We start from the raw sequence: 14,213 nt of genomic DNA, 5'->3' as shown, positions 1-14,213 counted from the left end.
ACTCCCTGGATGAGGAGATGTAATCTGATGTTTTGTCCCCAGAAACCAACAGGAGAGATCAGAGTCAGAGATTCTCAGTGGTCAGTCTTCCCAGAGTCATCAAACAGACCTGGCCTCCATATTCAGTGTATGTGTTCCTGTTATGTACATATGTTTTTGTTTACCTCAAGTAAAGTTGATCTGTCAATCATTCATTAATGTGTTAATGAGAAAGCATTTAGTCGCTTGCTTAACTTATTGACTTGATTTTTTTTCAGTTGCTTGAAGAGAATATTATAACATTTGTGAAGAACGAGCTGAAGATGATCAAGAGGATTCTTAGTCCAGAACTCCCAGAAGGCTTTGAGAGTCAGAAGCAGGATAAGGAAGTGGTGGATGCTGAAGATGAGAAGCAGGAGAGCAGTGCCAGAGAGGGGGCTCTGAAGATCACACTGCACATCCTGAGGAAAATGAACCAGAAGGAGCTTGCTGACACACTGGAGAAAAGTAAGAGCTGTCTGCCTCATGTTGAATGCTGTTTTAGAACATTTAAAAGCTGTAGCTAAAGTACAGCTAAAGTAGCTGTGTAACTAAATGATATTGTAGCAGCCTTAACACAACACCTAGTGACCTCATCAAGTAGCAGCAGGGATGTGTTGTGGTGATTAATTTAGACAGAGAGAAGAGGAGAGAGAGAGAGAGAGAGAGAGAGAGAGAGAGAGAGAGAGAGAGAGAGAGAGAGAGAGAGAGAGAGAGAGAGAGAGAGAGAGAGAGAGAGAGAGAGAATACCAATAATTATATAAATCAGTCACACCAGTCTGTAATGCATTATGAAAACATTTACACATTTATACAGTCAGTTAAGCGAAGAAATGATTATAATTTAAAACGTTATAACAGTCCTAGAATACTGTAGGCTTTAAAACAGACGTAATATTAATATCCTCTGTGTTATTTCTAGATTCAGATGAGCTTGCTGTGATTTGCCAACGTGAACTCAAATCTAATCTAAAGAAGAAGTTTCAATGTGTATTTGAGGGGATCGCTAAACAAGGAAACCCAACACTTCTCAATAAGATCTACACAGAGCTCTACATCACAGAGGGTGGAACAGGAGAGGTCAACAATGAACATGAGCTGAGACAGATTGAGACAACAACCAGGAAACAAGCAAGACCAGAGACGGCAATCAAATGTAACGACATCTTCAAACCCTTAACTGGACAAGACAAACTTATCAGAACTGTGCTGACAAAGGGAGTCGCTGGCATTGGAAAAACAGTCTCTGTGCAGAAGTTCATTCTGGACTGGGCTGAAGGAAAAGCAAATCAGGATGTCCAATTTGTATTTTCATTCCCTTTTCGGGAGCTGAATTTGATGAACAGGGAAAAACACACTTTCATTGAACTTCTCAATCACTTCTCAATGGAAACCAAAGAATCAAGATTCTCCAACTACGACAAGTACAAAGTTCTGTTCATCTTTGATGGTCTGGATGAGTGCCGACTGCCCCTAGACTTCCAGAAGAACAAGATCTGTTGTGACGTCACAAAGTCAACCTCAGTGGATGTTCTGCTGACAAATCTCATCAAGGGAAATCTGCTTCCCTCTGCTCTCCTCTGGATAACTACCCGACCTGCAGCAGCCAATAAGATCCCTTCAGGGTGTGTTGACCAGGTGACAGAGGTACGAGGGTTCAATGACCCACAGAAGGAAGAGTACTTCAGGAAGAGATTCAGTGATGAGGACCTGGCCAGCAGAATCATCTCACACATAAAGACATCAAGGAGCCTCCACATCATGTGCCACATTCCAGTCTTCTGTTGGATTTCTGCAATAGTCCTTGAACACATGCTGAAACATAAGAGAGAAGAGATGCCCAAGACTCTGACTGAGATGTACTCACACCTTGTGGAGTTTCATACCAAACAGAAGAATGAAAAGTATCTTGGGAAAGAAGAGACAGGTCCACACTGGAATAAAGAGAGCATTCTGTCACTGGGAAAACTGGCTTTTCAACAGCTTGTTGAGGGCAATCTGATTTTCTATAAAAAAGACTTGAAAGAGGCTGGCATTGATGTCAATGAAGCCTCAGTGTACTCAGGATTGTGCACACAGATCTTTAAAGAGGAATGTGGGCTGTACCAGGAAAAGGTGTACTGCTTCGTGCATCTGAGCATTCAGGAGTTTCTGGCTGCAGTATATGTGTTCCTCTCATTCATCAACAACAATGAGAATCTAATGGCCAAACCTCAATCAATGTTCAGCTACTTTTTTGCGCAGTCCAGAGACAAGCCTGTAGTTACTGTCTACAAGAGTGCTGTGGATAAAGCCTTACAAAGTGAGACAGGAAACCTGGACCTTTTCCTCCGCTTCCTTCTGGGCCTCTCACTGGAGTCCAATCAGAAGCACTTACGAGGTCTACTGACAAAGACAAGAAGCAGCTCACAGAGCCATGAAGAAACAGTCAAGTACATCAATGAGAAGATCAGGGAGAATCCCTCTCCAGAGAGGTGCATCAATCTGTTCCACTGTCTGAATGAACTAAAGGACCATTCTCTAGTGGAGGAGATCCAAAGCTACCTGAGCTCAGGAAGTCTCTCAGAAGCCAAACTGTCACCTGCACAGTGGTCAGCTCTGGTCTTTGTGCTGCTGACTTCAGAAAATGAGCTGGATGTGTTTGACCTGAAGAAATACTCCAGATCAGAGGAAGGTCTTCTGAGGCTGCTGCCAGTGGTCAAAGCCTCCAGAGCTGCTCTGTGAGTACATACAATGACATTTAAGTACTAATCATCAGGAAGAAATATTCAGTTTAGAGAAATAGATGTATTATAATATGTATATAATATATATTGAGAAACATAATGAATCAATGCATTGATGTTCATATTAGTATAACAATATGACCATACAATTCTAGGAGACAGAATATTAATATATATGTTGTTTAAGAGAATAAACCAAATGCATCTGCCATTGTCCTTCTACACTACTGGTGTTAAATTAACAGTGTGTTTGTGAAATCATGATGATCTCTCTGTCAGGTTGTCAGGCTGTGGAGTCACAGAGGAAGGCTGTGCTTCTCTGGTCTCAGCTCTGAAGTCAAACCCCTCACACCTGAGAGAGCTGGACCTGAGTAACAATGACCTGAAGGATTCAGGAGTGAAGCTGCTCTCTGCTGGACTGGGGAATCCCCACTGTAAACTGTAGACTCTGAGGTCAGTATTCCTGTAGTTGGTCAACAAGTGATAACTGTTCACCAGATCCACATGTGTTTACCAGGCACACATAGTCCACACCATATGTGTTTGGACAGTGAAGCTTACAGTTTTACATTTGGTGCTATGCTCCAGCATTTTGGATTTGAGATAGAATGTTTCATATTAGGCAACAGTATGTAATGTCACCTTTTATTTGAGGATATTCATATATATTTTACCGTTTAGAAATTAAAGCACTTAATGCATCTAGTTCTCCCATTTGAAAAAGTATTTCATTATTTGGACAAATTAATTTAGTCCAAAGTTTAGTGTTTGGTCCAATATTCTTTGCCTGCAGTGATTACATCAAGCTTGTGATTCTACAAACTTGTTGAATGCATTTGCAGTTTGTCTTGGTTGTGTTTTGGATTATGTTTTTCCCAATAGAAACTGAATGGTGAATAATGTCCTGTCATTTTGGAGTCACTTCACTTGTATTGTCAGTAAGAATAGAAGATGTTTCTGAACACTTCTACATTCATGTGGATGCTACCATGATTATGAATAATCATGAATGAATTGTGAATGATGATAAATGAGAAAGTTACAGAGGAACAAGGATCATACCCCCTCTGTTATTGGTAATGGTGAGAGGTTAGCATGTTTTGTTGTAGCCTCTGTAACTTTCTCACTCATTATTATTCATGATTCATTCATGATTTTTCTTAATCAAGGCATCATCAGGATTAATTTAGTAGTGTTTAGAAACATGTTATCTACTCACTTAAACAGAAGATTACTCCAGTCATCATCCACCATTCAGTTAATATTGGGCAAAACATAACCCAAAACACAACCAAAACAAACTGCAAATGAAACCAACGAGTTTGGGACCAAATACTAAACTTTTGACTACTTTAATACACTATGAGTGAATTGGTCAGAATACTTATAACTTCTTCAAATGGGGGACTAGATACATAAAGTGCTTTCATTTCTAAACGGTGAAACAGATATGTATTAAAATACCCTCAAATAAAAGGTGACATTATATACTGTCACCTCATATGAAACATTTGATCTCAAATCCAAAATGCTGCAGTATAGAGTCACATTTAAAATGTTAGCTTCACTGTCAAAATAGATATGGTGTGGACTGTATACTCAATACAATCTAAATCTGATACCTCCCTGTCTGTCTTTTGACTGATACTGCTTTTTAAACTGCTCTGGTCAGTCTACTCAAATATTTGTAATATGCATGTTTCTATCTACAAGCAATACTTTCATAATTTGTCATTTCTAATAATAAAACATCCATTTATTAATAGATATGGCAGGTTTCAGGACACATTTAATCAATGAATTGATTTTCACATTAGTATAACATTATGACCATACAATTCTAGGAGACGGAAGATGAATCTATATGTTGTTTAAGAGAATAAACCAAATGCATCTGCCATTGTCCTTCTACACTACTGGTGTTATATTAACAGTTTGTGAAATCATGATGATCTCTTTGTAGGCTGTCAGGCTGTGGACTCACAGAGAAAGGCTGTGCTTCTCTGGTCTCAGCTCTGAAGTCAAACCCCTCACACCTGAGAGAGCTGGACCTGAGTAACAATGACCTGAAGGATTCAGGAGTGAAGCTGCTCTCTGCTGGACTGGGGAATCCCCACTGTAAACTGGAGACTCTGAGGTCAGTATTCCTGTAGTTGGTCAACAAGTGATAACTGTTCACCAGATCCACATGTGTTTACCAGGCACACAAAGTCCACACCATATGTGTTTGGACAGTGAAGCTTACAGTTTTACATTTGGTGCTATACTCCATCATTTTGGATTTGAGATAAAATGCTTCATATTAGGTGACAGTATATAATGTCACCTTTTATTTGAGGATATTTTCATACATATCTGTGTTACCGTTTAGAAATGAAATAACTTTATGTATCTATTTCTCCCATTTGAATATGTCGTAATAATTTGGACATATTCACTTATATTGTATTAAAGTAGTCATAAGTTTAGTATTTGGTCCCATATTCCTTACCTGCAGTGATTACATCAAGCCTGTGATTCTACAAACTTGTTGAATGCATTTGCAGTTTGTCTTGGTTGTGTTTTGGATGATGTTTTTCCCAATAGAAACTGAATGGTGAATAATGTCCTGTCATTTTGGAGTCACTTCACTTGTATTGTCAGTAAGAATAGAAGATGTTTCTGAACACTTCTACATTCATGTGGATGCTACCATGATTATGAATAATCATGAATGAATCGTGAATGATGATGAATGAGAAAGTTACAGAGGAACAAGGATCATACCCCCTCTGTTATTGGTAATGGTGAGAGGTTAGCATGTTTTGTTGTAGCCTCTGTAACTTTCTCACTCATTATTATTCATGATTCATTCATGATTTTTCTTAATCATGGCATCAATAGGATTAATTTAGTAGTGTTTAGAAACATGTTATCTACTCACTTAGACAGAAAATTACTCCAGTCATCATCCACCATTCAGTTACTATCGGGCAAAACATAACCCAAAACACAACCAAAACAAACTGCAAATGCATCCAACGAGTTTGGGACCAAATACTCAACTTTTGACTACTTTAATACACTATGAGGGAATTGGTCAGAATACTTATGACTTCTTCAAATGAGGGGACTAGATACATTAAGTGCTTTCATTTCTAAACGGTGAAACAGATATGTATTAAAATACCCTCAAATAAAAGGTGACATTATATACTGTCACCTCATATGAAACATTTGATCTCAAATCCAAAATGCTGGAGTATAGAGCCACATTTAAAATGTTAGCTTCACTGTCAAAATAGATATGGTGTGGACTGTATACTCAATACAATCTAAGTCTGATACCTCACTGTCTGTCTTTTGACTGATACTGCTTTTTAAACTGCTCTGGTCAGTCTACTCAAATATTTGTACTATACATATTTTTCTCTCTACAAGCAATATTATGATAATTTGTCATTTCTAATAATGATACTGTCGTGTATGAAGATTATGACTATTCTATAGGGACAAAGAAATGTTTTATGATCTTAGTTCAAATGTGGCGTTTGGAGGATGACGCCCCAGGGGAGACTGGTGATTGGCCAGAAGAGGGAGCCACCCATATTTTGGCATTGTTTATAAATTGGGGGAAAAACGAAGAAGAGCAGAGCAGCCATTAGAATTGGAGGACACTGCTCTCCAGACCTCGCGAGTCTGTAAACTTATGCTGTAAGCTTGTAATATGAATAAACTTATGATCAAGGTTCAGTATGAGCAGACTCCTTTGTTTATCAGCAATAATTGCCAGCGTTCACCCGATACGACAATACATTCATTTATGAATAGATATGGCAGGTTTCAGGACTCTGATGTATCTGAAAATGTGGAAAAAATATATTTTCACCACCAAAGAATAGCAGTGTGGTTTTAATATATTTGACTCTTTGCAGGCTGTCAGGCTGTCTAGTCACAGAGGAAGGCTGTGCTTCTCTGGTCTCAGCTCTGAAGTCAAACCCCTCACACCTGAGAGAGCTGGATCTGAGTAACAATGACCTGAAGGATTCAGGAGTGAAGCTGCTCTCTGCTGGACTGGGGAATCCCCACTGTAAACTGGAGACTCTGAGGTCAGTATTCCTGTAGTTGGTCAACAAGTGATAACTGTTCACCAGATCCACATGTGTTTACCAGGCACACATAGTCCACACCATATGTGTTTGGACAGTGAAGCTTACAGTTTTACATTTGGTTTTTAGATACAATGTTTCATATTATGCAACAGTACAGAATGTCACCTTTTATTTAAATATTTTCATACATATACAGTGAGGGAAAAAAGTATTTGATCCCCTGCTGATTTTGTACATTTGCCCACTGACAAAGAAATGGTCAGTCTATAATTTTAATGGTAGGTTTATTTGAACAGTGAGAGACAGAATAACAACAACAAAATCCAGAAAAACGCATGTCAAAAATGTTATAAATTGATTTGCATTTTAATGAGGGAAATAAGTATTTGACCCCCTCTCAATCAGAAAGATTTCTGACTCCCAGGTGTCTTTTATACAGGTAACGAGCTGAGATCAGAAGCACACTCTTAAAGGGAGTGCTCCTAATCTCAGCTTGTTACCTGTATAAAAGACACCTGTCCACAGAAGCAATCAATCAATCAGATTCCAAACTCTCCACCATGGCCAAGACCAAAGAGCTCTCCAAGGATGTCAGGGACAAGATTGTAGACCTACACAAAGCTGGAATGGGCTACAAGACCATCGCCAAGCAGCTTGGTGAGAAGGTGACAACAGTTGGTGCGATTATTCGCAAATGGAAGAAACACAAAAGAACTGTCAATCTCCCTCGTCCTGGGGCTCCATGCAAGATCTCACCTCGTGGAGTTGCAATGATCATGAGAACGGTGAGGAATCAGCCCAGAACTACACGGGAGGATCTTGTCAATGATCTCAAGGCAGCTGGGACCATAGTCACCAAGAAAACAATTGGTAACACACTACGCCGTGAAGGACTGAAATCCTGCAGTGCCTGCAAGGTCCCCCTACTCAAGAAAGCACATATACATGGCCGTCTGAAGTTTGCCAATGAACATCTGAATGATTCAGAGGAGAACTGGGTGAAAGTGTTGTGGTCAGATGAGACCAAAACCGAGCTCTTTGGCATCAACTCAACTCGCCGTGTTTGGAGGAGGAGGAATGCTGCCTATGACCCCAAGAACACCATCCCCACCGTCAAACATGGAGGTGGAAACATTATGCTTTGGGGGTGTTTTTCTGCTAAGGGGACAGGACAACTTCACCGCATCAAATCTTGAGTGAGAACCTCCTTCCCTCAGCCAGGGCATTGAAAATGGGTCGTGGATGGGTATTCCAGCATGACAATGACCCAAAACACACGGCCAAGGCAACAAAGGAGTGGCTCAAGAAGAAGCACATTAAGGTCCTGGAGTTGCCTAGCCAGTCTCCAGACCTTAATCCCATAGAAAATCTGTGGAGGGAGCTGAAGATTCGAGTTGCCAAACGTCATCCGCGAAACCTTAATGTCTTGGAGAAGATCTGCAAAGAGGAGTGGGACAAAATCCCTCCTGAGATGTGTGCAAACCTGATGGCCAACTACAAGAAACGTCTGACCTCTGTGATTGCCAACAAGGGTTTTGCCACCAAGTACTAAGTCATGTTTTGCAGAGGGGTCAAATACTTATTTCCCTCATTAAAATGCAAATCAATTTATAACATTTTTGACATGCGTTTTTCTGGATTTTTTTGTTGTTATTCTGTCTCTCACTGTTCAAATAAACATACCATTAAAATGATAGACTGATCATGTCTTTGTCAGTGGGCAAACGTACAAAATCAGCAGGGGATCAAATACTTTTTTCCCTCACTGTATATTTTACCGTTTAGAAATGAAATTACTTTATTATGTAGTTCTCCCATTTGAAAAGTCATAATTATTTAGACAAATTAATTTAGTCAAAAGTTTAGTGTTTGGTCCAATATTCTTTGCCTGCAGTGATTACATCAAGCTTGTGATTCTACAAACTTGTTGAATGCATTTGCAGTTTGTCTTGGTTGTGTTTTGGATGATGTTTTTCCCAATAGTAACTGAATGGTGAATAATGTCCTGTCATTTTGGAGTCACTTCACTTGTATTGTCAGTAAGAATAGAAGATGTTTCTGAACACTTCTACATTCATGTGGATGCTACCATGATTATGAATAATCATGAATGAATCGTGAATGATGATGAATGAGAAAGTTACTGAGGAACAAGGATCATACCCCCTCTGTTATTGGTAATGGTGAGAGGTTAGCATGTTTTGTTGTAGCCTCTGTAACTTTCTCACTCATTATTATTCATGATTCATTCATGATTTTTCTTAATCATGTCATCATCAGGATTCATTTAGTAGTGTTTAGAAACATGTTATCTACTCACTTAGAAAGAAAATTACTCCAGTCATCATCCACCATTCAGTTACTATTGGGCAAAACATAACCCAAAACACAACCAAAACAACTGCAAATGCAACCAACGAGTTTGGGACCAAATACTAAACTTTTGACTACTTTAATACACTATGAGTGAATTTATCAAAATACTTATGACTTCTTCAAATGGGGGACTAGATACATAAAGTGCTTTCATTTCTAAATGGTGAAACAGATATGTATGAAAATACCCTAAAATAAAAGGTGACATTATATACTGTCACCTCATATGAAACTTTTGATCTCAAATCCAAAATGCTGGAATATAGAGCCACATTTAAAATGTTAGCTTCACTGTCAAAATAGATATGGTGTGGACTGTATACTCAATACAATCTAAATCTGATACCTCACTGTCTGTCTTTTGACTGATACTGCTTTTTAAACTGCTCTTGTCAGTCTACTCAAATATGTGTACATTATATTTTTCTCTCTACAAACAATACTTTGATAATTTCTAATAATGATACATTCATTTATGAATAGATATGTCAGGTTTCAGGACACTGATGTATCTGCAAATGTAGAAAAAATATACTGCCATTATTTTCACCACCAAAGAATAGCAGTGTGGTTTTAATATGATTTGACTCTTTGCAGGCTGTCAGGCTGTCTAGTCACAGAGGAAGGCTGTGCTTCTCTGGTCTCAGCTCTGAAGTCAAACCCCTCACACCTGAGAGAACTGGATCTGAGTAACAATCACCCAGGAGACTCAGGAGTCAGACTGCTCTCTGCTGGACTGGAGGATCCACACTGCAGACTGGAGAAACTCAAGTATGTAGAGGGTTTATGTCAATGTTCATATCAGACATGTTGGAGTTATCAGGCTAGTTAAGACAAACATTCTGGCCACCACTTGGACTAAGTTATATAAAGACTGTGTGTGTGTGTGTGTGTGTGTGTGTGTGTGTGTATGTGTGTGTCTGTGTCCAGTGTGTGTGTGTCCAGTTTGTGTGTGTGTGTGTCCAGTGTGTGTTTGTGTGTGTGTGTGTGTGTGTGTGTGTGTGTGTGTGTGTCCAATGTGTGTGTGTGTACACTAGACCCTGGACCCCCCCCCCACACACACACACACACACACACACACACTGGACACACACACACACACACACACAGAGAGACACACACTGGACAGAAACACACACACACACACACACACACACACACAGAGGACACAAACACACACACACACACACACACACTGGGGTCACACACACATACACACACACACACTGGACACACACACACTGGACACAAACTCATTCACACTGGACACACACTCACACACACACACTGGAAACACACACACACACACACTGGCCCCACACACACACACAAAGGTAACACACACTGGCCCCCCCCACACACACACACACACACACAAAGGAAACACACACTGGACACACACACACCGGACACACACACACTGGACACACACACACCGGACTCACACACAAACACACACACTGGACACATACACACACACACACACACACACTGGACCCACACACACACACTTGACCCACACACACACACACACACTGGACACACACACACAAAGGACAGACACACACACACACACACACTGGACACACACACACTGGACACACACACACACACTGGCCTCACACACACACAAAACGTTAACAGTGGACAGACACACACACACACACACTGGACACACACACACACACACAGACTTTTATAAAGTTATATGCTGACTGTGTGTGTGTGTGTGTGTGTGTGTGTGTGTGTGTGTGTGTGTGTGTGTGTGTGTGTGTGTGTGTGTGTGTGTGTGTGTGTGAGTTCAGGTGTATCCCTCAATGACTGTCTGTTCTTCTGCTTACCGCTACAGTGTGGAACATGGTGGAGAGAACACAATGAAACCTGGACTTAGAAAATGTGAGTGTTGACTGCTGTGAAGAATATGACTAAGAATAAGTCTTAATTCAAGTGAAGTCAAAGTCAAAGACCACCATCATTACTTACTTGGTCATATTAAATATCAGCTGTAGTTCTACAGAAGCACAAATCAGGGAAACCAAAGTTTACAAAGAGTTGCTTTGACAATGTGTGTGGTCATATTAAATAGTGTGTGTGTTTGTTCAGGATGTGTGTGTGTGTGTGTGTGTGTGTGTGTGTGTGTGTGTGTGTGTGTGTGTGTGTGTGTGTGTGTGTGTGTGTGTGTGTGTGTGTGTTCAGGATGTGAGTGTGAGTGTGTATCCGGTCTGTGTGTGTGTGTTCAGGATGTGTATGTGTGTTCAGGATGTGTGTGTGTGTTCAGGATATGTGTGTGTGTCCAGTGTGTGTGTTTGTTCAGGATGTGAGTGTGAGTGTGTATCCGGTGTGTGTGTGTTCAGGATGTGTTTGTGTGTTAAGTGTGTGTGTGTGTCCAGTGTGTGTGTGTGTCTGTGTGTTCAATGTGTGTGAAAGTGTGTCCAGTGTATGTGAGTGTGTGTGTCCATTATCTGTGTTTATCCAGTGTGTGTGCGTGTCCAGTGTGTGTGTCCTGTGTGTGTGTCCAGTTTGTGTGTGTGTGTCCAGTGTGTGTGTGTGCCCTGTAAGTGTTTGTCCAGTGTGTGTTTGTGTGTGTCCAGTGTTTGTGTGTGTGTGTTCAGGATGATGATGATTTCTAATATTGTGTCTGGTTTCATCCATCAGATGTCTGTGATCTCACACTGGACCTAAACACAGTAAACAGACTCCTCTCTCTGTCTGAGGAGAACAGAAAGGTGACATGTAGGAGAGAGGAGCAGCCGTATCCTGATCATCCAGAGAGATTTGAGGTCTATAGACAGGTGCTGTGTAGAGAGGGTCTGACTGGGCGCTGTTACTGGGAGGTAGAGTGGAGTGGGAGAGGGGCTGGTATAGGAGTGGCATATAAAGGAATCAGCAGGAGAGGAAGGGGTAATGACTGTTGTCTTGGATGGAATGACAAGTCCTGGAGTCTGTTCTACTCTGACAACAGTTACTCTGCCTGGCACAATAATAAGTCCACTACCATAGACGTCCCCTCCTCCAGCTCCCACAGAGTAGGAGTGTATCTGGACTGGCCAGCCGGCACTCTGTCCTTCTACAGAGTCTCCTCTGACACACTGACCCACCTCAACACATTCCACTCCACATTCACTGAGCCCCTCTATCCAGGGTTTTGGGTTCATGATGACTCCTCAGTGTCCCTGTAAATAATAACCACTGACACACACACACACACACCCACACACACACACACACACACACACACACAAACTGGACACACACTGGACACACACACAAACTGGACACACACACACACACTGCACAAACACACACACACTGGACACACACTCACACTGGACACACACACACACACTCACACTGGACACACACACACACACACACACACACACACACACCGGACACACACATACACCGGACACAAACACACACTGGACACACACACACACACACACAGGACACCCACACTGGGCACACACACACACACTGGACACACACACAGACACACACTGGACACACATACTGGACACACACACATGCTGGACACACAAACACTGGACACATACTGGACACACACACACTGGACACACACACACACACTGGACACACACACACAATGGAGACACACACACTGAACACACAGACACTGGACACACACACACTGGACACACACACACACACCGGACACACACACACACCGGGGACACACACACACACACTGGACACATACACAATCTGGTACACACACACACACAAACACTGGGCACACAAACACACACACTGGACACACACACACACACTGGACACACACACATGCTGGACACACAAACACTGGAAACACACAGACTGGACACACACACACACTGGACACACACACACACACTGGACACACACACACATGCTGGACACCCAAACACTGGACACACACACACTGGAAACACACACACACACACACACACACACACACACACACACACACACACACACACACACACACACACACACACACACACACACACACACACACACACACACACACTGGACACACACACACACACACACTTGACACACACACATACACACTCACACACTGGACACACACAGGAGACACACACACACATATTGGACACACACACACACACACACACAGGACACAAACACACACAGGACACATACACTGGACACACACACACACTGGACACACACAAACTGGAAACACACACACACACACAGGACACAAACACACACAGGACACATACACTGGACACACACACACACACTGGACACACACACACACATTGGACACACACACACACACACACACACACACTGAACACACACACACACTGCACACACACTCACACATCTTCCTATAATAGTGAGGACCTTGACACAGGACCTTCAAATGAGGACCATCATTTCTGATAGAATTGGGAACAAACAGACTCCTCATTCCAGCACTAAGTGTCCAACAAACAGAGACATCACTTCAAAACCTGATAAACTCCAATGAACAAATAGACATGCAGGGCACCAGTCTAGTGAGGACCAGTGGTTGCTAGGCAGTTTCTGGATCCCAGGTTCCAGAACAGCTTCTATCCCAGTTCTATCTGCCTGTTAAATCAAGCAACCTAAACTGTTTCCATCAGACTTTTAGAACATGACTGAACATTTTTTTCCTTTTATGATCTTTTACCACTTTGCATTTTTTATTGATGTTCTTATGATATATTTTACTGTTTGTGTGTATGTACCACAGGAGGTTGGTGGGACCTTAGTTGGGGAGGAGAGGCTTGTAATGGCTGGAGCGGATTGAGTGGAATGGTATCAAATACATCAAATACATGTTTTCCATGGTTTCCATGTGTTTGATGCCATTTAATTGGCTCCGTTCCAGCCATTATTATGAGCCGTCCTCCCCTCAGCAGCCTCCACTGGTATGTACTGTCCTGTATGAGCTCCAACAATTGTTGCAATTTGTAAGAGCGACTTACAAATTGGTGCATTCAAC

The 14,213-nt window shown here is 41.6% G+C and overlaps 2 protein-coding genes across 2 annotated transcripts; both read left to right on the top strand.

The window, feature by feature from the left end:
* Nucleotides 1-302: 302 nt before the first annotated feature.
* On the top strand, nt 303-6,827 carry LOC311098967 (NLR family CARD domain-containing protein 3-like; the record flags this gene model as incomplete). The annotated part of the gene is made up of 4 exons (XM_084139537.1): nt 303-486; nt 941-2,738; nt 3,024-3,197; nt 6,659-6,827. The coding sequence occupies 3 exons, from the start codon at nt 303-305 to the stop codon at nt 3,187-3,189; spliced, it is 2,148 nt and encodes a 715-aa protein (XP_083995663.1). The 3' UTR covers nt 3,190-3,197; nt 6,659-6,827.
* Nucleotides 6,828-11,853: 5,026 nt separating this feature from the next.
* LOC311142216 (stonustoxin subunit beta-like) lies at nt 11,854-12,437 on the top strand (the record flags this gene model as incomplete). Its single annotated transcript, XM_084177817.1, has 1 exon — nt 11,854-12,437. A coding segment is annotated over one exon (537 nt), but the record flags the coding sequence as incomplete, so codon positions are not given.
* Nucleotides 12,438-14,213: the final 1,776 nt, after the last annotated feature.

Source organism: Coregonus lavaretus, assembly GCF_964263955.1.
Source record: "Coregonus lavaretus genome assembly, chromosome: 2".
NCBI classification, from domain to species: Eukaryota; Metazoa; Chordata; class Actinopteri; order Salmoniformes; family Salmonidae; genus Coregonus; species Coregonus lavaretus.
The sequence above is the reverse complement of the archived record's forward strand: the minus strand, read 5'-3'. Positions and strand labels throughout refer to the sequence as shown.